The sequence below is a fragment of the Vombatus ursinus genome, unplaced genomic scaffold (genome assembly GCF_900497805.2).
Source record: "Vombatus ursinus unplaced genomic scaffold, bare-nosed wombat genome assembly UNPS02011613.1, whole genome shotgun sequence".
NCBI classification, from domain to species: Eukaryota; Metazoa; Chordata; class Mammalia; order Diprotodontia; family Vombatidae; genus Vombatus; species Vombatus ursinus.
In genome coordinates this window covers 3,565,198-3,590,802 of record NW_020951391.1, presented here as the reverse complement: position 1 = coordinate 3,590,802, position 25,605 = coordinate 3,565,198, and the positions used below count along the sequence as shown (strand labels likewise).

The following is a 25,605-nucleotide window of genomic DNA, read 5'->3' as shown; positions in this document are numbered from 1 at the left end:
CACACACACACACACACACACACACACACACACACACACACACACACCAAGGTTTGAATGCTTAGGCACTAATTCACTGAGATACTAAGCAAAGCTGAACCACAACATCATAGAATTTCAGAACAAGAAGGGATCTCAGAGACCATTTACTAGATGGTTACCCACGCCTGACCAATGGTCATCCAGCCTTTGCTTACAGGCTTCCAAGGTGGGGGAAGCCACCAGCTCTGGAAGCTATCTGTTCCACTTTGTGATACCTCTAATTGTTTAGAAGGTTTCCTTTCCATCCAGATTAAATAGGTCTCTTTTTAATCTTCCACCCTGTTTTTTATTAGTTCTGCCCTCAGGGGACAAAGAAAATCACTGTAATCTCTCTTCTACATGACAGAGTTTCAAATATTTGAAGGCAACTATCTGATGTCCTCTCCTAGTGCCCTATCATTTCCAGGAGCTGGCCTTTGGTACTCAAAGATGTAGGAGACAACTAGGTGGCACAGTGCACAATGTACTAGGCCTGAAGTCAGGAAGACCTGAGTTCAAATCTGGTCTCAGACACATACTAACTGGGTGACCCTGGGCAAGTCACTTAACCTTGTTTGCCTCAGTTTCTTCATGTGTAAAAATGAGCTGGAGAAGGACCACTCCAGTATTGTTACTAAGAAAACCCAAAATGGGGTCATGAAGAGTCAGGCGCAACCGAAAAGACTGAACAACAAATGAAAACTCAAAGATGCAGGGGAAGTTCTGTCAGGCCCTGCCAAGCCGGGAAGACTTCTGCTACTGGACTAGTATGTGATGAACTGTGTCGGAAGGAGCCACCTCACCCAGTTCAAAGAAGCTCACCAACCAGAACACTGGCCATGCCACGATGGGGGAATCTTTTTCACCATGTTGTTGTTTCAGTCGTTTTTCAGGCGTGTCCGACTCTTCATGACCCCATCAGGGGTTCTCTTGACAGAGATACTGGAGTGGTTTGCCATTTCCTTCTCTAGCTCATTTTACACATAAGGAAACTGAGGTAAACAGAGTTTAATGACTTGCCCAGGGTCATGCAGCTACTAAGCGTCCAAGGCCAGATTTGAACTCAGGAAGATGAGTCTTCCTGACTCCAGGCCTGACGTTCTATCCACTGTGCCACCACACTGCCCTTTTTTGACCACAAAAACCATCTAAGACACAGAATGGTCATGATTTGTTCTGGTCAAAGAAATGCTCACCCTGATTCCTACACCAGTGAAATTGAGACAACGGGAGAACAGCATGGCAGAGTGGATACAATACTGGATTTTGGAAAAGCCCAGGTTCTCATCATGCCTCATACACTTACTAGCTATATGACCCTGGACAAATCACTTAAAAATCTGTGCCTCCTTTTCCCTATCTGTGAAATGGAAAAACAACAGCATCTAGCTTATAGTGTTGTTTGTTGCAAGGACAAAATGAGATGATACATGATCATGAAAGAGGATACATTTTGCAAACCTTAAAATGCTATATAAATATGAGCTACTATTTTTATAAAAGTATAAAACATAATTCTAGTAGAACTTGGTTTGGTTTTCAGTTTGGTTTTGTTTTTTCTGCAAACCAGTGGTCACAAATACCACCATGGCTTCTCAGAGGAGGTGGGTTGTGAGCTGAGCCTTGATGGATGAATAGATTTAGATAGTTAGAAAAGACGGAAGAAAAGCACAAGGGAAAAGAATGAATATGTAATGGGAAATGTCTGGTTTCAACAGAATAAACAAGTAAAGGGAGATAAAGCTCACCACTCAGTTATTGTTTAATTGACAAATACATTGTTATTCATCTTTAAACTATTATTAGTGTTAATGAATAACTTAATGAAGATGGCAAAGTGCCAGATTTCCCAAACACTGTTGGAAGACAGTCTTTTGTCCACTAAATCTAAGTTTTCATTAATCTGGTTGCTCCTTAATGTCAAATCCACATATCAGGGTTGAAGTAAATAACCTAAAATGCAAGTTCAAATAGAAACAGATCCCTACAGGTTGGATATTTAGAAAATCACAAAATAGCATTATCTATGTAGTGCTATATTTTTATTTAGTCTTGTTAACCATTTTCCAATTATATTTTAATCTGGTTTGGCAGAACTTTTGTGGGGCCTGGTGCTGTGAGTTTCACATCTCTGACCTAAAATACACCCTAGAAACAAGACACTTCAGAAAAGACACAATTACACAAAACCCCAAACATTTGGGTGAAGACAAGAGACAAGATCCTGGGTCTAACTAACAAGCTGACCATCATCCCAGCTTTTCTTTACCCCTCAGTTTATCCAATTGATCAAAGGAAGTCATCACATTCCTCCCAAGAGCATTTTGTCATATGTGAAAAGACATTGGCTGGAGCCACTTAATTCCACCTGAGGAGATAAAATATGAGAAGGGATTGCACTTCAAGTAATGAATGGCCTAGGACATAGAGTAAAAATCGAAAAAATAAAATAAAATCAGAAAAGAACACCAGCCTGAATTTGTCATGACACAGTTAAGCCTGCAGATATCCAGGAAGACAAAGGCTGAAAAACCTCTCCAGCATCTCTTCTCAACATCAAGTCAAACTAAGACCTTACTGGTGATCTAAGTCAGATGGATCCAAAGAAAATGTAAAACTTGTCACATCAAAAATTTAATTGTGTTCTCTTTATCTCTTCAGGTCCACAGGCTTAACTCTGTACTTTTTTGGTAATGGAATAAAATCTTTACATAATACAGTAAAGCTGAATAAAAAATAAGCTGAACCCTGAAAATTATAGAAAAAACTTCTTACACAATAGCACTCAATTTTAAATGGTGCCTACTACTCAGAATCACAGAATCTGAAAGTTGGAAAGGACCTTGCTGGCCACCTAGCCCAATTCATCCACCAAAAGCATTCCCCCTAAACTATAATAAAGAAGTCATTATCCAGCCTCAACACCAGAGGCTTGATCATTGAGAAGAGGAACTGTCTTACTTTTCTATTTATTGCCCTAGCATTTAGTATGGTGCTTGGCTCATCGTTAATGCTTTTTTCATTCATAATTAATACAATCATTGTTTTACATAGACTTAACCACACAAACACCGATGGCGTGGATAGGCAGACATGCAAGGAGAGGTTGTGACTTGCATCGCCGGAGGGCACAACTACATCAATTAAATCAACAGTCAACTGAAGTATTTCAGTTCTATTTTAATGTAGTTTTTTCTAATCAGAATCTTCCTATAAAGTTCTTCAGCTCTACCCTCCTGGTCTCTTCTACTCACCACTGCTAGACTCATCTCCTGAAGTAATGATTCTGATCATGTTTCACATAAATATCCATCACTTCATTTCTTAGAAACCTTCAAAGACTCCACATTGCCTACTGAATAAATTCCAGATTTTCCAACCCAGAATTCATCAAGGGCCTCCACAATTTTGGTTCCTACCTGCTTATGTTTCCAGTTTTATTTCCTATTACGCTCCTTTACATTTCTCTATGGTCTTAACTGACTCGATCATGTACTCCGCATTTTTTTTTGCTTCTAATTATTTTCCTAAAATACCCTCTTCCTTCTTTCCTCCCCTGTCACCTGGCTTATTGAAATCTTATCCATTCATCAAGGCTCAGCTCAAATATCACCTGAGAAATCTTTGTGGATCCCTTCCACCAGAATCTTGTTGTTCTTTCTGTGACTTCTGAGAGGACTACATTCATACTTCTCTTATACATTTCTCATATTCCACTTTGCAGTATACTTATTTGACTATATGTTTTATGTACCGTGTTGTTATTTGCTTGCTTTTCAATCATATCTGGTATTTCATGACCCCATTTGGGGTTTTGTTGGCAAAGATACTGGAGTGGTTTGCTATTTCCTCCTCCAGCTCATTTTACAGATGAGGAAACTGAGGCAAACAGGGTTAAGTGACATGCCCGGGGTCACACAGCTAGTAAGTATCTGAGGTCAGAGTTGAACTCAGGAGGATGAATCTTCCTGACTCCAGGCCCAACACTCTATCCATTGTGCCACCTAGGTGCCCTAAATAGATGTGTGACTCTTCATGACTCCATGTGGGATTTCCTTGGCAAAGATACTGGAGTGGTTTGTCATCTCTAAACTTCAGGGCAAAAACCATACCTCTGTACATCTTCCAGGAGGAGGCAACATGGAGCATTAGATAGACCACTGGATTTGAGTGAGGAAGACCTGAATTTGAAGCCTGCCTCCTACACTTGCTGTGTTACCCTGGGTAAGTCATTTAACCTTACTCAGTTTCCTCACCTGTTAATCGGATAATAATAGTATCAACCTTACAGGGTTTTGTGAGGATAAAATACATAAAGCCCTTTGCAAACCTTAAAGTGCTACATAAATGTTAGCCATTAATTACTTGGCACAGTTCCCTTAAACATATTGGATACTCAATAACTGTTTATTAATTTTAATAAGTTATTAAAAATTAGAATTAAATGTTATAAAGGGACCTTGGAAGTCTGCTAACCTGACCTCCTACAAAAAGTACAAGTCCTTTCTATATCAGAAAGATAGCCAAACAGAGCAATAATAAAGACTTGGAGGTTTTTTAACCTGTTAAGAAAAATTAAGCTAGTATTCATATTTAATAACTTGCATTCCCTGTTCTCTGGCAATAATCTTTAAAAAGGAGGAATTAACTTCAAGAACTATTAATAAGTTACATAGAAAATAACATTTTACCTGTTCATATGCCCAGAATTTAACAGCTGTCTCAGGAGCAATTTTAATAACATTCACACCATTTCCTCTCCAAAGGGACCGGATGCCTCCTTCTTTCACCATCTGCTTAAATCCACCAACTAGGTTCATTTTGTTTGACTTTGAACCATGAACCTAAAAATGAAAAGAAAAGGTTTTCATTTAAAACTTGCATGAAGGTTACTTTTCTGAAGCATTTGTATATAAAACCCTTTATTTTCACTATGGTTTATAATCTCAAGGCAATAATGAGAGGTCCAGAGATGGGGGACTATACGGATCAAAAGAATTTAAGAAAGATGAAAAAGGCAAAGGCTGAGAGATGACATAATTTAAATCTATAAAATAACTGAAATACAGACTTATCCACCAAACCTTGAAATATTAAGGCAAAGGAACAACTTTCAAATTTTGAGATCCTTATATTTAGGAAAATAAAAGATGTGTGTGTGATACTGATGCTTGGATCATTGTATTACCGAGAATAGATAAGTTATTCTGTCATACAATGTTGCTGTTACTGTGTACAAAGTTCTCCTGCTTCTGCTCACTTCACTTTGCATCAGGTCATGTAGGTCTTTCCAGGTTTTTCTGAAAGCATCCTGCTCATCATTTCTTGTAGCAATAAATATATATATATATACACATATATTATACATAATATATATTATAGCTATATATATATATAGCTAATAGCTATATATATATATATATATACACACACACATAACATATACACTTGACATTTGCCTTTATATTGAACCAAAATCCGTTTCCCTGTAACTTCCACCCAAATGACAACCCTTAAAATATTTGAGGACAGCTAATGTTTCCTCAAAGCTCTGTAAGATAAGCATGCTCAGCTTCTTAATCTGTCACTCTGAAATAAGGTAAAGAAATATGTAATACATAAGGCAATAGACTAAGTTACTTCCTGTGAATAAATTAAAACTGACAGAGCTTTTATTGCTTCTAGAGTATAAGCTTGTTAAGGGCAGGAATAGCTTCTTATTCATTCTTGAATCTCCTAAATGAATCTAAGAACGTGTGAATTTTCACAAATAGGTCAAATGAACATGAATATCAAATTATGCTGCTAAAATTTTTTGAAAATGTTCTCTCAAAAAGAAAACAATTATTCACATCATTTTAATGAAGAATTTAGAATGAAACATCTGCCTATCCTCGTGACCCATACACTAACCTGCATCATGACCTTCAGTCGATCTAAAGGCGCTGTACTTGTACGTGAGACAGCCCCAGCGATCCCTCCTGCCAAGAGCTGTCTCCACCACTGGCCAGACCTCTTTTCTTCTTCTGTGAACTCATCTGGAATAGATAAGCTGTCTCCTATATCAATCCCCTGTTTAAAATGGATAGAAAAGTTTCATTATAATATAATTTTAGATCATTTGAAATCAAGTATTTTTAGCTATTTGTAAGAGCCAAGTATTATTTCACCTATTTTATCTACACAATTAAGATCAACCTCTTTTTCTAGATAATAAAGAGGGGAGCATAAATTGTTTTAAATAATCTATTTACAAGTAAAGTACCAGTTCACTTGAAGTTGACACAAGCAGCAATTATAAATGCCGTTCAGCCAAAAAACGTGGATGTTATTGTCTTTAAATAATCGTTGTTCTCAATGACCATTTTGAGCATAAATATAGGCCAAAAATATTTTACTATGTTTAGAAAGATATAGTATACTACTGTACTATATCAATCAGCATATTTTAAATTGGAATAATTTTGATAATACCAGAATTATACAAAACATCTAACAAAGGGTTACCACTTCCACTAAAAGATCACAAATAAGAAGGAACCCAGCAATTACCAAAGCAACCCAAGTGGGCCAATGTAGTAAAAATTATAGTGGAAGGTAAATCTTTATTTTCAGCTTCAGGTAAAGGAAGACAGTGGTCATTTTTGTTGGGGGGGGGAGGCACAATCAGAGTTAAGTGATTAACTCTGAATTATTAAGTGAATTATTAAGTGAATTAAGGTTAAGTAACTCTAACCCAGGGTCACACAGCTAGTAAGTATCCTCCTGAGTCCATTGCTTTATCCACTGCACCACCTAGCAGCTCCTAGTGGTCATCTTATTTATCATTTCCATGTATCTCCCACTGTTGCATAGTAGACTTGGAACCCAAAAGACCTAGCTTCAAATTCTACCTCTGACACTGATTTACTAAGCAAATAACTTCACTCCTATGTACCTCCTTCAACTTAACCAAATCATAGATGGGCTACAATCTTTGTTGCTGGAGGGAGTTCCCATACTGAGAGTAGCCTATATGGATAAAATCACAGATCCTTCTGATAACTGTTTCTCACTTAGGTAAGTAATATGAGGGCTTCCATACATATCCTCAAATAAAAAATTCATACTAGTAACTCAACCTTCTAATGACTTGAATAATTATTAAATATATTAATAGATTGGTTATTTCACTAATGTGGATACTTCTCCACTGGATGCATATCACAATCCTTCTAATACCTTAGTACGTGGTATTCCTGAGTGAATGAGGCTGAAAATCCCATCAATTTTTAGTCAACCTAATGATGAACCTCTCTGAACTTAACCAGGCTAGTCCCTGGATGACAATTAGAGAGGTCATTACCACACCTACACTTGGAAGTCTTTCTAGAATCCATCAGTGTATATACTTCACTAACATAGCCTGGCATCACCTCTCTGCCACAATGGGGCAGCACAAAAGGACTTTACTGGAGAAATATTAATAGTAATTCATAATAATGACTCACATTTCTATAGCATTTGATGATTTACCAAAAATTTTCTTTACAAGTCTTAAGGTTTGCAAGATGGGTTTAGAGTCAGAAATTTAGAGTATGAGTTCTGGATCTCAAAACTGCTCAACAATTCCAGGATCTTAGACAAATCTCTTAATATCTCTGAGCCTTAATTTCCTCATCTGTAAAATGGGGATAACAACACTTGAACTATCTACAGAGTGCACAATAACTACAGAGTTATTATAACCGTAGGTCACATTTAAATAATACTTTACAATTTACACTTTTCCCCCAACAACCCATGAGGATGATGGCAACAGTACTATGTATGTGTATATACACACTTGCACATATAGATACACATATATGTATATGTGTGTGTGCGTATAAATCATTTGACCCTGAAAACAAGCTTAAGTTAGGTACTAGGTACTACAGGTCTGATTCCTCACTTTACAGAGATGAGAGGAATTGTAACAGATAGAGAACCAACCTCAGAGTCAAAAAGCCCTGGGTTCAAGTCCTTCCTCTGACATGTAGTGACTATGTGGCCCTGATTAGCCACTTAAACTAATTTCCAAGACTCTCTGTTGTAGAACAGTTGCAGGTTTACATTTTGTTGTTTTTCAGTCATGTCTGATTCTGTAATATGTTCACCATGTGTGTTCTCAGGGATCTCATGACCAATGTAAGTACAATACTCACTTTGGTTAGATAAATGCTCAGAAGTTGCAAGAGGTGCCCTCTGCTGAAGAGTGGTCTCATCTGAAGCCTGCAGGTAGCAACTGAGCTGTAGGGAGGTATGGCAAGATCCTTGCACTCCAGGAAATTGAGATCAGGTAAGATAAGTAAAGCATGGTATCCCTAGAGCTTTTTGTTGTGAAGTTGTTTTCAGCCTAGTCTGACTGCTTATGACCCCATTTGGAGTTTTCTTGGCAAAGATACTGGAGTCATTTGCCATTTCCTTCTCCAACACATTCTACAGATGAGGAAACTGAGGCAAACAGGGATAAGTGACTTGCCCAGGGTCACAGAGTGTTAAGGGGGCCCCTGAACTTGTCTTCTTGAGTTGCCATCTTTTCCAGACACACTGGACCCAGAATATACAGGAAGTCCTGAATATGTCAAGGAAGAAACAGCCCCCAGCCCTGCCTTGAGTTGATATAATTTATTTGCACCCAAACTGGACTCCCTGTGTGTTTTTAACAACTGGTGAATGTCTAAAGTCAGATTTGAACTCACAAAGGTGAGTCTTCCTGACTCCCAGCCCTTTGTTCTATCTACTGCACCACCTAGCTGCCCACCAGATTTCAATGGAGGGAATTTCCTCACCAGGAATTTCTCATGTGAATGAAATCACAGGATGAAACAAAAAAAGATGGAAAAACAGAAACTCAGAAAGGTTGAGTTCCCTCTGGGCATATATTTAGTGCTAGAGTTAGGTTTCAAATTCAGGTCTCCTGATTCCTCAAGTTCAGTACTCTTTTCACTATGCTACACTATCTTTTGATTTGTAATATAGAAAAGCTGAAAATATATGAATAATTCTGAAGTCCCTCACACAGATGTAGCCCTTGACTTATATACACAAGTGACTCTGACCTATAGAACTCATTCAGTAGAAGAGGAATCTTTTTTTAATCTAATTTATTGACATCTGTTAACAGTTATAGAAAACTGACTCATCTGAAAATTCTTGCCAACCTCCATTTTGTTTCAAGTTAGCTGATCAAAATTTCAGAAAATATTCATTGTCCTATATTTAGACCTCTACGTCTTCTGTGTTACAGAGATTACTTGGCTGACACTCTAACTATGGATGTATCATCCTGCACTTCCCTGGGGCAGTCCAGAGTATAAGGGATAAGCTTGAATTAACTGAATAGCTGAATCTCCTGTCACCTGGCTCTCGGGAAGAGGAAGGCCTTGGCCAGAGTCTGTTAGGCTAAGAAACAAACAGCTCACCAAAGTGAATGTGGTCCACTTCTAGGTGCTGGGTAAGAAGGAACAGGAAATGGAGAAAGGAAATGACTCATCAGTACACTGAACATAGGTTAAAAAAAAAAAAAAAAAGATTAATTCACAGACTTGTGCATCAAAAGCACAGCAGAGTCCAGTTTGGAGGCCTCCCAAATCCCAGAGAAGGACGTAGGTGAAATCTGTTTCCAGACACTAAAGAGTAAATCAACGATGAGAACAAAGATAGCAAGATCAAGGGGCTGAGATTACAGAGTCTCTAGCTTTAGGATACCATTCTTTACTTATCTTGCCCAATCTCCTGAACTTCCTGGAGGGCAAAGAGCTCACCCTGACACCCCTGACAGCTCAGCAAACCACAGCCGCTACCTGCGGGCTACAAATGACACTACTTTTCAGAAATGGGCACCTCTTGCAACTTCCAAGGGTTTTTTCAACCAAACGGGGTATTATTGTACTTACATTAGTCATGTAGCCTTAGCGATCCCTGAGAATACAACCAACAAATTACAGAATCATGAAGTTAGAAGGGGCCATAGAAGTTCACAGAATCATTCAATTTTACCTTAGGTAATACATGAATACCCTCTACAATATTCCTGACAAATGGCAACCCAACCTCAGCCTGCAGCCTCACCGCTGTACTTAAGACCAAGTCATTAAAAAAAAAAAAGAGCAAAAATCCAGCTTTCCTTACAGAATGTTTCCAGAAGTGAACTATTTCCTCAATGTTTTCAGCAGGATTAAGTAAAAAGTAGTCCCTCCATTCATTCCAGTCAACCGACATCGTCCCATCAGCATCAATGCTGAAAACAAAAAAGAGTGTAAGCCGATATAAACCAAGAGTCACAAATCAAATTAGAATAATTGATCAGTCCAGAGTAATAATATGTCCTTCTAACTCATTTTCAGTGGCTGCTTCTGTTGGTCTTTACCCTCAATCCATTGCAGTCTAACACTTGTGAATATTTCCATTCTCAAATATTGCTATGCTGATCTCTCCAAATTCAGGATGATTACATATACTTTACCCTTTTAAATAATGGACATGAAAAGGACTTTTGATGTGAACAGGATCCAGTATTCACTTAAAAGAGAACCACTAAGAATCACAGGATCACTAATTTAGATCTAGAAGCAGGGATGTGCTGGAACCAGCTTGAACCAGCTGAGAACCAAATTTTCAGTGTGAACATTTACACCTCAGAAATCAGTAAGTGGTCCAAATCATTGCTTGATTTATCATTTGATTGCCTAGATGTAAGAAAATGATGCAGAAAAAGTTAACAATGCAGGTTAAATGTAAAAGTGTGTTGTGAGTACATATTGTTTCCAGAGAATCAGCTGTTAAAGACTACCAGCACACCCCTGAATGAATGATGAATCCTTTGAAATCAACAAGGTTCTTAACTCTTTTTGTGCTATGAACCCCTTTGGCAGGCTGGTGTGAAATCTATACACCTCTTCTCAGAATGTTTTTCAATGCATAAAATAAAATAATTGGGATTACCAAGAAAACAGATTATATTGAAAATCAGTTAACAAAAACAAGTTCATGGACCCCAGGTTAAGAATCCCTGATAAAGTTAGTACAGTCCTCTCATTTTACAGCAATAGTAACTGAGGCATAAAGAGGTTAAAGAACTTGCCCAGAGTCAGAAAGAAGAATGAGCAGAGCAAAAATTTGAACTTAGGTCCCAAGATTTTAAATCTGACAACAAATCAGACCATTTCTCCAATTTCTGGATAAAACGGCAAATGGAAGATAAGCAGGAAAAACACAGTACCTTTAAAAGAGAGTTTCTCAAATTACTAATATCAAAATACAAATTCTACCATACTAGTAAAATTACTACCGGAGAAGTTATCATTATAAATCTCCTTCACTGGTAATTAATGGCCATCTACATTGCCATACTCGGATCCCTACTTAACTAGTCCTCTAATACAAATTCTTACACTAAGATTGGGCACATGTTGAGAAAACCATATTCTGGTCCTGGCAGAACTGTCTAATTTTATCAGCAGTGGTTTCTGGTATATTCCTTGCCATACCTGTTGGTGGTGAGGGGAGAGAGAATCAGCCATGAACTTGGAGAACAACCAAGTCTCTGCTTTCAGTCTATTAAGATATAGCTTGCTGACTGAATTCCACTAAGAGTATTCTAATCACTGATCAGGGCATGAAACTGAACTTGGCTATGTCATCAAAGCATAAAGCATGGCAGGACCTACCAAAGAAAGGTCTCACGTATGGACCTAGTGATGCTATCTGTTGGCCATGCATAGAGAGGCTCACCATTAGAAGACTGGCCAAAGGAGGGACTCTTAACCTGAGGCAATTTTTTACTGTATTTTGATAACTGTATTTCAACATAATTAGCTTCCTTTGTAATCTCAGGTATTTTATTTTATGTATTTAAAGATATTATTCTGAGAAGACAGTGCCATAGGCTCTGCTAGACTCCAAAAGGGGTTCATGACATGAATAAAGTGAGACCCCCTGAGCTCAAGGCATAGTTTTTTCTCTGGGGATTCTTTGTTTTGTCTTTATAATGATGTTGCAAGTTCTTACTTCTCATACCTTCAAATAAGATTTTCAGTTTCTCTACTTATTCTTGGTGGGGAGGGGTAGTAATTATTATTTAAATTAATAGAGTTATAATAGCTTTAATTGAGGTGTCACAGTGGAGTGAATAGAGAGTCAGGCTTACAGACAGGAACATCTGGGTTCAGGTCCCAGCTCAGACACATAAAGACTGGTTATATGCCGCTGGGTAAGTCATTTAACTTCTCTGGGCTCTATACAGCTAAGACCTATACCACAGAGGGGGTTTCCTCACCCAAGAGCTCCCTAAGCTAGTGAAATCACGGGTCTGGTCCCTGTAGCTATCCTTTAATATCTTGGTTAATTACTTCAACCACAGCAATTCACCCTCCAATAGAAGGCACACATAGGCAGTAACCTGTATTGGCAGAGGAAGTATCTACACCAGTGATATTACAGACATTTGGAAGTATCAAAGTATCATTCACCATAGAATTGCTTTGCAAGAAGTCATATTTCTCTTCTAGAGAAAAGAGGGAGCTCTAAGCTAAATAGCACTATCCTCTGCCTACCTTTGGGTGTTGGTCCCACTTTCCCATAAGAGATACAAAGGGACAGAGATTTTCTTTTCAATAATCCTCAACCAACATTTTAAAAACCTTTTAGGAACCACGAGTCAATTGACCAACAGCAATTATTGAGCACCATCTGTAAGCTGGTGCCTGATAATCAGCATGACCACCATCAGGTGATGCCTATTATGCATAACAAATTGGGAGAGCCAATGAGGTGGTTACAAAAAGGAGTAAAAGACAAAATACCCACTTTTAAGAAATTGATTATCCAAAAGACAGGAAGACAAAGACAAATTAAAATCCTGGGAGCAAAAACTATGGCAATTTAGTATAGTAAAAAGAGCACTGGAACTGGAGTCAGAAAACCTGGTTCAAATCCTGACTCTGATTCTTACTACCTCAGTGACCTTGAACAAGGTTGTAATAAAAAATAGATATTTTAAAATTATTAAATATTTAATAAAGGTACGTTTTGTTATAAAGCAGATAATGATATATAATAGCAAATTTTCATTTGAAATTCTTGGCTACTATGAAAGTGTATAGGGTGGTTTAAAGATGTAGTTTCAACATATTAATGATGAGTCAACTATCAGGTATTTGATGTATGTCTGAAGCCCCAAAATACAGGTAATTTTAATTTATAAGTAAAGGGTAAATGAAATGTTAACTGTTAGGGAAGCATAAGAAAAGATATTAAAACCTTAAATTATGGTTAGTGAAATTTTGCTTTTTAAGATAAACATTCCTGAGGCTGTTATTTATTATTTTGAGCTTTGATTACCAAGATGGCTATCTGAATTATCATGAAACCAACAGTAAAAAAAAAAAAAATATGGCATGTTCTGCAATCTGGGAACTGCTAAAGGTGTATGTCTGTGCCTGGGAAAAGTTTTGGGGACAACTTGGGCACGGCCTAGATAGGATCCTCTTGACTATTTCCCCATTGTGGTATTTCTTTTTTGCAAAGGAAATTTCCCCACTTGATTAATCCTGACCATTGCTTTTAACACCCTGTGACTACATGATTGGCTGTCAGATGAATGCCTGGAATCAAACAGAGCTAAGGGAGTTTTCCCCCTGTTATGATATATGACACTGTTATAACTATTTCCCTCCTTTTCCTTTTATAGCAAATTTCTATAATCAAGAAGTTTTGTAAGTACAATACTAACTCTATTGATACTGGACATCTCTGAGTTACTATGATAGGGTCAAGTATGAACATCCTACAATTTTAACCTGTATTTGTGGCCAAATTATGATATAGGGATGATATCCTCCTAAGGGGAAAATGATTAGACACAGTAATAAGACAAAGATGTAATGTAAAAGTTTTCTAAATAAATGAATAGAAAATTTTGAGAAAACAACAGGATCATATGATTGGCTTCCAAATTTATCTATTATGGGGGGGCGGAGCCAAGATGGCAGAGTAAAAGTAGTGACTTGCTTGAGTTCTCCCCCAAACCCCTCCAAATACCTATAAAAAATGACTCTAAACAAATTCTAAAGCAGCAGAACCCACAAAAGACAGAGTGAAACAAATTTACAGCCCAAGACAGTCTGGATGGTTGGCTGGAAAGATATGTCACACCAAGCAGGGAGAGGAGCACAGTTCAGTGTGGGCGCATAGGCAAGGCAGGCCTCAGAGGACAGAATAGCAGGCAGCAGTAGCAGTTTCCAGACTTCTCAACCCACTAACACCAAACACAGCTTAGAAGGTCAGTAGGAAAAGTCTGTGACCTTGGTGAGAAAGAGAAGCACAGGGTCCCAGCCCCAGTTCCTGCATGTGTCCCAGGGTGGTGACTGCTTCCAGAGCTTACTGGTGCAGGATCCTCTTGTTTTGCCCATGCTTGGATCTGGGTCACAGTTCTAGGTGGCAGTCCTGGGGCGAGGAGGAGCACTGGTGTGGTACAGCTTATAATGGTGGTGGAGAGGAAATCCTCCTCATAGTTCCAAGGCAGAAAAGAGTGCTTGTGGTCACTCATAGACCAGAGCACAGGCCAGGAAAGGAGTAAACACCTCGCCCCTTATCATACCACCTTGGAAGAACTGAAAATTTACAGGTCCGTAGAAGTATCTCTGAAAACAACTGCACAAAACCCCTGAAGCTTGGGACAGTGCATTCTCCACAATGGAAGCAGACCCCTACCTTAACAAAGAGTTTAAAACTCAAGTAATTAGCTGGGATCATAAATAAAACAAAGGTCCAAAAACAGTCAGACCATAGAATCTTTCTTTGGTAACAAAGAAGATCAAAACCAAATTTATCTATTATGAAAATTCAAGCTTTGAGTATGTTTTAGTAATAAGTTCTCAAAATTGTATTAAAGATTTTACACATAGATTGTATTGATAATGGTAAATAAAGTGAAATTATTTTCCCATTTTTAAGGTATCTGTCTGATAATCTCAAAAGGCAGAAGAGTTCATTTTGCAGTTGGACCCTCATAAATTTTTAAAAGATTCTTTTATCAGTTATAGCATTTAATAAGGATAGAAATAGCAAATGGCATATAAATTGAAATTCTCTGAAGTTTCAAAATTGGAGAACCAATTTTAGGTGATTGTACTAAATTATATTAAGTCAGAATTACCTAGGAATCTCTATTTTTGGAACCAGAGAAGCAGAGCCCCCTTTAGAGCTGTCCTGAAAATAAGCATTTTGTCAAAGAAAAGGGACCAGATAACTACATCTGGCACTCAAAATGTGCTAATTAAATGGACATTGAGAATTGATTACTAGGATACAAGGAGACTTGATGTCAATTAACATTGGTGATAACTGTTGTATTGCTTTGGTCTTTTGTTTTAAAATGTTTATGTTTAAGTTTTCTTGGTTACCTTGGTGACATGTAAATCTCCCTTTTCAGAGCAAGTCTTCTGTGAGACTTCTAAATAGTTTGATCTGTACCTGACTTCATGGAATTATGCAATTATGAGAATTGTGGAAAAAAAAAACTTTATTGTATTGTTTGAACTTAGCCCTGCATGGCTGGGAAACTGGATCATTTCTATGTGCTGTTTAGAGATTCTTAAATCATAACAACTATGTTATGCTGACCAGAAACTCAGATCCAAAGACTGATACAAGGAGTTTTCTCACAACTATCAACCCATATGTCTTCTAAGGGCCCCTACCAGGGCCTTCTGACTACTCCCACAGCTGCCAACTTGTGGGTGTGTACGTCCCTGCTCCTGACTGGATGGCAGAACCCTCTGGGGTCCTCAGGGTTTGTTTGGTACAGACCCAGAAGCAGCCAACACCCAGACAAGATAGCTGTCCCAAGATTCTGGACGAGGGCTGAGTAAACTGTTCTAGGTTTGTTTTTTTTTTCCCCTCTTCCCTTTTGTTATATGCCTAACCACCAACGCCCTGATTCAAGTGTGTGTTGGCATTTTCTCCTTCTACATTCTTACCCCCCACTTTTTCTGCTTGCAAGCAAACAATGGCTAGCAATCATACCTGGCACACGCTTCCTGGATAGATCCCCTAAAGAAACTAACCCCCTTGGCAAAATCTCATCCAGGCTCAACTGGCCTCTCTTGGTATCTTGCCTTATACCTGCCTCTCCTTTATTGGTCAGAAAGGGAAGGGATCCCCCTTTGGGAAAAAGGGGGAAATGTCAAGATATTAGGAGATACCCTGTTTTCCAGAACTAAGACCCAGCAAGTTGTGCCCCGAGCTTGGCATAACAACAATCCTTTGCGCTCACCTTCTTTATGATCTCAGCCACAGCAAAATCCCAGAGTTGTTTCTGATCACAAAAACTTGCTATGAATCAGACTTGTCACATTGTTGCTGTTACCCTCATTGTCAGGGCTACAGCTCACTGCATACCCATAGGTATAGGGGCAGCTAGGTGGCACAGTGGATAGAGCACTGGCCCTGGATTCATAAGGACCTGAGTTCAAATCTGGCCTCAGACACATAACAATTACTAGCTATGTGACCCTGGGCAAGTCACTTAACCCCATTGCCTAACCAAAAAAAACAAAAACAAACAAAAATAACCATAGGTATAAGTATTAAGATCTCCCCACACTGCCTCAGGGGCCCTCCACTAGGGATGGGCCCCCAGCGCACATGTCCTTGCTTGAAAGTCATTTCCCTCACATTGAAATTAAATTTCTGTTTGATTCCTGACTCTCCCGTCTCTGGTCTGCTCTGTTTGGCTCTGGTCACCCACAGGTTACAGATCAGTCCAGTCCGAACTACATTTAAAATTCTTTTGACACTTCTCTAGGCTTCAGTTTCCTCATTTATAAAATTATAGAGTGGAAAAGATGGCCTCTGAGGCCCCTTGCAGCTCTAAGTCTATGATCCCCTGAAAAAAATACATAAGCCAAAGGAGGAAGGAAAAAGAAATGGAACAGAGGCACAACCAGAGGAACAGATGATGTGAGAATCCATTTTTAAAAGTCCACGTTTGCAGCTTTTGGGCTCTAGAATGTGATAGCAAACTGAAAACTAAGATTACATCATAATAAAGAATAAGGGCTCACCTTTGAAGAATCTTCTTCGCTTGTCGTTCAGAAATATCTATTCCTAGGATCTTCAGAGACTGAACAACTTCTGAAGCTTCAACTTTTCCTTTAAGAAAGAATTCACCAATTGAAACACACTGAAGTAAAAAAAATTGTAAAATATTACAATATTCTAGAAATCTACCAGTTCAACAATAGGTCCTTCACCAGTCCTACATACAAAGAACAGAGACTAAATTTCTCATTTGAAACCAAGAGAAGTAAGGACCCTAACTAAATGCCGTTAGAAAAAAATAGGCAACAGTGATCCCTCTATTCATAGTCATATCCTCCAGCAAGTCAACTGATATCCAATTCAATTAAACAAGTATTTATTAGTAGTATTTACTAGTACACTACCGGTGTTTATCACACATATACCTAGCTGGCATTGTGGTAGACACAATGTGGGAATACAAAATAATTATATTCTTCAATATTTTTTCAACAGATATTGACTAGACTAGAATTCCGAACTTTCCATTATATGACTCCATCTTATCTTTCTAGCTTTAGCTTACACAATTCCCTCTGTACTCCAACCCATTTGGATTACTCATCATTCCTCAAGAGTATTCCACACTTCCCCATCTCCACACCTTCATTCACATTATTACCAACAACTAGAATGCCATGTTCCTATCGCTATCTGTTGACATAATGCCACCCCCTCCATGAATTCTTGATTCTACAAATTGGTAATGACTTTAATCCTTCATCTAATTTCAAAGCATGTTAAAATGCTGTTATGTCCTTAGATTCTAATTTAATAGCAATGATAATAGCTGATAATATCTCCAGCATGCTTTAAGGTTCACAAAGCATCTTACAAATATCATCTCCTTTAATCCTTAGAACAACCCATAGATGCTATTTGTGAGAGAGGTTAAGTGACTTGGCCGGTGTCAGACCTGGCTGTGTCTGGAGCAGGATTCCAACTCCAGTTTCCCCGATTCCAAGTCCAGGACTCAACTACACTACCTAGAAACCTCTATTTTGAAAGAATATTTTTTTGTGTACACATCTCATATCTCCTCCTACCAGAATTTAAGCCCTTAAGGGTAACAATAGTTTTTCTCTTTGTATCTCTGCCCTTACCCTGGACAGCACTTTGCAAATTGTTGTTGTTAATGTTCATCCTTCGACTTAAATTTTGTCCAGAGAAAAAACTGATGAATCGGAGTATGTACAGAGTTATTTTACATATATATGTGTGTCTAATGGTGGCCATCTCTAGGGTGGAAGTTGGGGAGGGAAGAAAAAAAGAAATTTACATAATAACTTTGTTGTATATTTAAAAGGAATAGCAGGTTGCACATAGTAAATTTGTAGTTTCATGTGCAATCATCTTTTTTATTTTACTATGTTATGGAAATGCTTGTTTTATTCCATAAATTAAAAATAAAATAATTTTTAAAAAAAATTTTTGTCCTGCATTTAATGGGAGTCAGGAAAACTCAAGTTCAGATCTGACCCTGGATACTTACTAGCTGTGTGACCCTGGACAAGTCATTTAACCTCCATTTGCCTTAATCCACTGGAGAAGGAAATGTCAAACCAATCCAGTATCTTTGCCAAGAAAACCCTTGGGACAGCATGGTCCATGGGGTCACAAAGAGTCAGACATAACCAAATGACTAAACAACAACAAAAATGGTGAGGCAGGTACTGGGCCTACCTCAAAATGAAATTTTGAGTCAATGTAGCACAGTGAGGTAGAACGCTGAATCTAGAATCAGGAAAATCTGGGTTCTAATGCTCCGCCGGGTACTTACTAGATGTGTGACCCTGGGCAAGTCACTTAAACTCAGCCTCAGGTGGGTGGCCAAATCAAAATCATACTCCTAAGAAATACCTCGCTGCTGGTAAAGCGATAGCTACAGTAATACAAGCAACAGAATCAAAGAGAAACTGGCTCTTTTGAATCAGAGACACTGATATAAATATATTTAGCTTGATAAAAGGAGACAAGAGGATCACAGAGTCATGTTACGGACATCAGAAGTCACCCGTCTAATCTTTTCACTTTACAAAGGAAGCTGAGGTCCAGAGACATTCAATGACCTGCCAACACTGACATTGGTAGTGTCTAATGCAGAATTAGAACATAGATTCTCTAACTCCACAACCTGCGCACTCTTGCCACTGTACCACACTCTCACTTAATCTTTGAGGGACAGGAGTAAGCTGAAGACTTTTCTAACAGACACTAACACTGCTTTCATTCATAGACCAAGAAGTAAATGGAAAAATGAAGCATACCGTCATTATTTTTGTCCAGACTCTTAAATGCCAACCTCATCTTTTTCTCATGATCTTTAAGGTACTTCATAAACTCTCCAAAGTCCAGCTGCCCATCACGGTTGGTATCTCCAATGTTGAAAATTTTCTGCAAATGAAAAAAAGAAATGGCAGAGAATTTTAGAGTCCAGGAACACTGTTTCTAGCGCTGAGTGATGTCTACCGTTTCCTTAGTAACCTTAAGCTGACGGCAAAGTACTAAATTAAACCTTAATTTTCCAGGCCACAGCTTCACTGGCCAAGCATCCCCCACCAAACAGTTTCTGAATTTGGCACAACACTAAACAGTGTTCCATTGTCAAAGATTTTGAATCCCAAGATTCAAACAGACCAATGTCACTGTTTTAGGCTGAAACAGTCAAGTAGCAATTCCCACAATTCTGAATAAAACCAAGTAGAGAGGAATGCTGTTAGTCTTTGAGAGTGTGCAATAGAAAAGCATTCTTAAGGGAAGCTCAGGAGCTTAAAGATTCAAGAGCTAGAGAAACACAATGCTCATCTATGAGTGCCTTCTGGGTCCTACTGCAGAAGTGGGTACATCTGTAGTGAGCTAAAATTAGCCCTCTAGCTCATAGAGTGTTTACTAAAAAATGCTCACTATGTAAACAGGAGCTATTATCACTCTTACTTCTTGTTGTTTGTCCCTCCTTCTCGAAGAGGACCTTGGCATAAGGAAGGTGAAGCCATGACTGGAAAGTGAATTGGATTTAAGTGAGGGGAGGGCTGTGCAAAGTCACCAGCCTCCCTTTCTCCTCTTGAGCCATCTGGGTCCAGTGGCAAGATAGAGATCAGGACGACTGGATATGGCCCCCACTACTGCTTGGGGAGAGGAAAGGGTCAGGAGATTCAATCCCATTAGGAAGGGAACTCCCTATGTGGAAAGTAGCTCTGCTTGTACAGATCAACCACTCATTTGTATGTAGTAGTAGTTTTTACTGCCTGAGGCTCAGCAAGGTTAATCACTTTGCCTACCATCACACACCTTGTGGGTGAGAGAGATAAGGAATTCAAGCTGGGTCTCCCTGACTCTAAGTCTAGCCCTCTACCACTACACCAAGCAGTCTCCCACTATTGATGCCATAGTTTTTATTATTAACTGTGGAAGTTCAATTGCATCTCAGTCAGATTTCAAGAAGCTCAGGGGAGACAAAGACAAAAGTAGTCCCGGCCCCCAAGGAAGTTTCATTCTGCAGGTTCCTCTACAGGTCCATTCTTCCACAAAGCAATACAGGCAAGGTCACCAGACCCTCTCCCCAGTTCTCATGAAGAACATCACTGAGTTTCTAGAAACCCAGGTTGTTCCCATCAACAGCAGGGATGACAGAGTAGCAGGGAACTTGCCACCAATAAATACATCAATATCCCAAACTGCAGACAGTTAACAATGTGTCCTCTAACCGCTCTAGACTCCCAGAGCCACTGAAAAAAAAAATTACAAATACGTCAGCCACATTATCTCATGAAACCTCATTTAAGTGTATAATAGATGCATATTTATGAAAACCAGGGGAAGGAGAGGTCCAGAAACTTTCTCAAAGCTCCATAAATGGGGGTGGGGGACTTCTAGGAGCCAAGGTGGCGGAATAAGTAGTAAGTCATTCTCATCCTCCCTTGTTGACCTTGAAAAACCCAGAAAATACCACCCCAGGAAAAATCCTGGAACAGGGGAGCCAGCAGAAAGATGGAGTGCAGCAGTTTTTTAGCTCATGAAAGTAGGGATTAACAGGAAAGGTCCCTTTTGCTGTGGTTGAAGGGGAGTAGTACAGGACAAGAGGCATCCCAGCAAGCTAGTGGGATATCCTGAGCCCTCTGGTGGGGCAGGCAAGTGCCAACACCAGCCCCCCCACTGTCTTGGCACAGCCAAGGGAACAGGCAGACACCAGCACAGAGAACCACCATGTGTGCTGGAGGACAGGCGTCCACCAACAGCTGAAACTATCCATGCTCTAGTGCAGCCCTGGGTGAGGAGGCAACCTCCAGTGGGCAGTCCCACCCCCACCCCACAAGCTTCAGTATAACCCTAGGGAAACACTGAAAAACCCCACCTGGCCTTGGCCCACACCAGCCACCAGCTCCAGCTCAGCACCAGGTAAGCTACCAGACCCCTACAGCCTGCAGCCAGAGCCTGAAGTGCCAGCACACAAAGTTAGTAACCAGGCCCCTAACTCCCAGCACAAGAAGCATGGGACAGGGGCAGCTAGGTGGCACAGTGGATAGAGCTCTGGCTTTGGAGTCAGGAGGACCTGAGTTCAAATCCGACCTCAGACACTTGACACTTACTAGCCATGTGACCCTGGGCAAGTCACTTAACCCCATTGCCTAGCAAAAAAAAAAAAAAAAAGGCATAGGGATAGTGCCCCCTGTGCCCAGAAGCAGAGATCAACTTTAAAAGCCAGGAAAAATGCAAACACCATGAACAAAAAGCAGCAAAGAAAAATAAAGACCATAGATTCTTACTATGGGGACAGGGAAGATCAATATACAAATTCAGAAGAGGACAACATTGTCAATATACTCACACCCAAAACCCCAAAGGGGAATATGAACTGGTCTCAAGCCTAAAAAGCCTCTATGTAAGAGCTCTGGAAGGATTTTAAAAGTCAAATAAGAGAGGTAGAAGAAAAATTGAACAATTCCTTTAAAAATTCAATTGACAAAATGGAAAAAAGTATACTGAAGAAAACAACTCCTTAAAAAGTAGAATTGGCAAAACAGAAAAGGAAGTACAAAAGCTAACTGAAGAAAACAATTCATTTGAGCAAGTGGAAGCTAATGACTCTATGAGACATCAAGAATCAGTCAAACAAAATCAAAAGAATGAAAAAAATAGAAGAAAACGTAAAATATTTCACTGGAAAAACAACTGACCTGGAAAATAGATCCAGGAGAGATGATTTAAGAATTATTAGTCTACCTGAAAGCCATGATCAAGAAATCATCAAGGAAAACTGCTCTGAGGTCCTAAAACCAGAGGGTAAAATAGTCATCGCAAGAATCCACCAATCACCTCCTGGAAGAGATTCCAAATTGAAAATGCCAAGGATATTGTGGCCAAATTCCAGAATTATCAGGTCAAGAAAATACTGTAAGCAACCAGAAAGAAACAATTCAAATATCATGGAATCACAGTCAGGATTATGCAGGACCTTGCAGCTTCTACATTAAAAGATCAGAGGGCTTAGAATATGATATTCTGTAAGGCAGAGGAGCTTGGAGTACAACGAAGGAACAACTACCCAGCAAAACTGAGCATAATCTTTCAAGCAAGGAGATGGATATTCAATGAAATAGAGGACTTCCAGAACTTCCTGATGAAAAGACCAGAACTCAAAGGAAAATTTGATCTTCAAATGCAAGACTCAAGAGAGGCATAAAAAAGTAAACAGGAAAGGAAAAAAAAAACCCAACATGTTATTCAATAAGGGCAAACTGTTTATATCCATACATGAAAAAATGATACTTGTAACTCTCTCTTGAAAACTGTATCTTTATTATTACATTTAGAAGGATATACATAGACAGAAGGTGTGGGTATAAATTGACTTTGATGTGATGATAAAAAACCTAAATAATTGGTGAAAAGGGATTGTAATGGGAGAAGAGGAAAGGAAGAGGCAGAAAAAAGTAAATTACATCACATGAAGAGGTGCAAAGACTTATTACAGTAGAAGGAAAGAAGGGAGGGAGATGAGCGTTGTTTGAACCTTACTCATTGAATTTGGCTCAAGGAGGGGAAAACATACTCAGGTATGGAAATCTAATTTACTCTATAGGGAGCAGGAGGGGAAAGGGGAAAGAAAAGGGAAGGGTGATCAGAAGGGAGGGAAGAAGTAGTAAGGGAAAAGGGAAAGAAAAGGGAGGGGACTGATAGAAGGGAAGATCAAGGGAGTTGTCTGTCAAAAGCAAAACTCTAGTGAAGAGGGAAAGGGAGAAAGGAGAAATAAAAGCAAAAACCGTGGAAGGGGGTGGGAATAGGATGGACAGAAAGACACAGATAGTGACCATAACTGTGAATGTAGATGGGATGAACTCTCCCATAAAACAGAAGCAGATAGTAGAATAGATTAAAAATCATAATCCTACCATATGTTGTTTACAAAAAACATATATGAAACAAAGGGATACACACAGAGTAAAGGTAAAAGGCTGGAGTGGAATATATTATGCTTCAGCGGAAGTAAAAAAAAAAAAAGCAGGGGTAGCAATTCTGATCTCAGACAAAGCAAAAGCAAAAATAGATCTAATTAAAAGAGATAAGGAAGGAAATTACATCCTGCTAAAAGGCACCATAGACAATGAAGTAATATCATTACCAAATATACATGCACCAAGTGGTATAGCATCCAAACTCTTAAAGGAGAAGTTAAGGGAGTTACAGGAAGAAATAGATAACAAAACTATACTAAGTGGGGGACCTCAAGCTGTCCCTCTCTGAACTAGATAAATCTAACCACAAAGTGAACAAGAAAGAGGTTAAGGAGGTGAATAGAATTTTAGAAAAGTTAGATGTGGTAGACCTCTGAAGAAAACTGAATGGGGATAGAAAGAAATATACCTTTTTCTCAGTGATACATGCCACCTACACAAAAATTGACCATATACTAGAACATAAAAATCTCACAATCCAATGCAGAAAGGCAGAAATATCAAATGCATCCTCTTCAGATCATAAGTCAATAAAAAAGTACATGTAATAGTGGGCCATGGAAAGATAGACTAAAAATTAATTGAAAACTAAATAACCTAATCCTGAAGAATGAGTGGGTCAAACAACAAATCATAGGAACAATCAATAACTTCATCTAAGAGAACAATAATAAAGAGATAACATACCAAACTTATGGGATGCAGCAAAAACTGTTCTTAGGGGAAGTTTTATATCCCTAAATACTTACATGAATAACACACAGAAAGAGGAGATCAATGAACCAGGCATACAACTAAAAAAGCTAGAAAAAGAACAAATTAAAAATTCCCAATTAAATACCAAATTTGAAATACTGAAAACCAAAGGAGAGATTAATAAAATTGAAATCAAGAAAATAAACTAATAAATAAAACTAAGAGCCAGTTTTATGCAAAAAAATTAAAATAAACCTTTGGTTAATTTGATTAAAAAAAGAAAGAAGAAAACCAAATTACCAGTATCAAAAAGGAGAAGGGTGAATTCACCATCAATAAAGAGGAAATTAAAATAATAATTAGGAGCTATTTTGCCCAACTGTATGTCAATAAATTTGACAATCTTAGTGAAATGGATGAATATTAAAAAATAAAATAAAATTACCCAGACTAACAGAAGAGGAAGTAAAATACTTAAATAACCCCATCTCAGAAAAAAGAAATTGAACAAGCCATCAATGAACTCCCTAGGAAAAAATCTCCAGGGCCAGATGGATTTACAAGTGAATTCTACCGAACATTTAAAGAACAATTAATTCTAATACCATATAAACCATTTCAAAAAATAGACAAAGAAGGAGTATAGGCAGTTTTCAGATGAAGAAATTAAAGTTATCTATAATCATATGAAAAAAATGCTCTAAGTCACTATTGACTAGAGAAACGCAAATCAAAACTACTCTGAGGTACCACATCATACCTATCAGATTGGCTAACATCACAAAACAGGAAAATTAAAAATGCTGGAGAAGATGTGGGAAAATTGGAACACTAATGCATTGTTGGTGGAGTTGTGAAATGATCCAACCATTTTGGAGAGCAATTTGTAACTATGCCCAAAGGGCTATAAAACTGTGCATACCTTTTGACTCAGCAATAGCACTTCTAGGGCTGTATCCCAAAGAGATCATAAAAAACAGAAAAAGGACCCACATGTACAAAAATATTTATAGCAGCTCTTTTTGTGGTGGCCTAGAATTGGAAATTGAGGGGAATCCCCATCAGCTGGGGAATGGCTGAACAAGTTGTGGTATATGAATATACTGAAATAGTATTGTGCTATAAGAAATAATGAGCAGGTGGACTTCAGAAAAACCTGGAAAGACTTATATGAACTGATGCTGAGTGAAGTGAGCAGAACCAGGAGAACATTGTACACAGTAACAGCCACATTGTGTGATGACTAACTTTGATAGACTAATCCCTTAGCAATGCAAGGATCTAAAACAACTCCAAAAGACTCATGATAGAAAATGCTGTCCACGTGCAG

The 25,605-nt window shown here is 38.6% G+C and overlaps 1 protein-coding gene across 1 annotated transcript in view; it reads right to left on the bottom strand.

Moving 5' to 3' along the window:
• LOC114039131 (calcium-binding mitochondrial carrier protein SCaMC-1-like) overlaps positions 1–25,605 on the bottom strand; it is a 50,043-nt gene that overhangs the window by 6,634 nt on the left and 17,804 nt on the right. The window contains exons 2-6 of the mRNA XM_027856784.1: positions 19,395–19,521; positions 17,112–17,199; positions 10,177–10,285; positions 5,935–6,093; positions 4,713–4,865 (exon numbers count right to left, since the gene is read on the bottom strand). Of these exons, the coding sequence (XP_027712585.1) occupies positions 4,713–4,865; positions 5,935–6,093; positions 10,177–10,285; positions 17,112–17,199; positions 19,395–19,521 (636 nt within the window). The remainder of the gene's footprint in view (positions 1–4,712; positions 4,866–5,934; positions 6,094–10,176; positions 10,286–17,111; positions 17,200–19,394; positions 19,522–25,605) is intronic.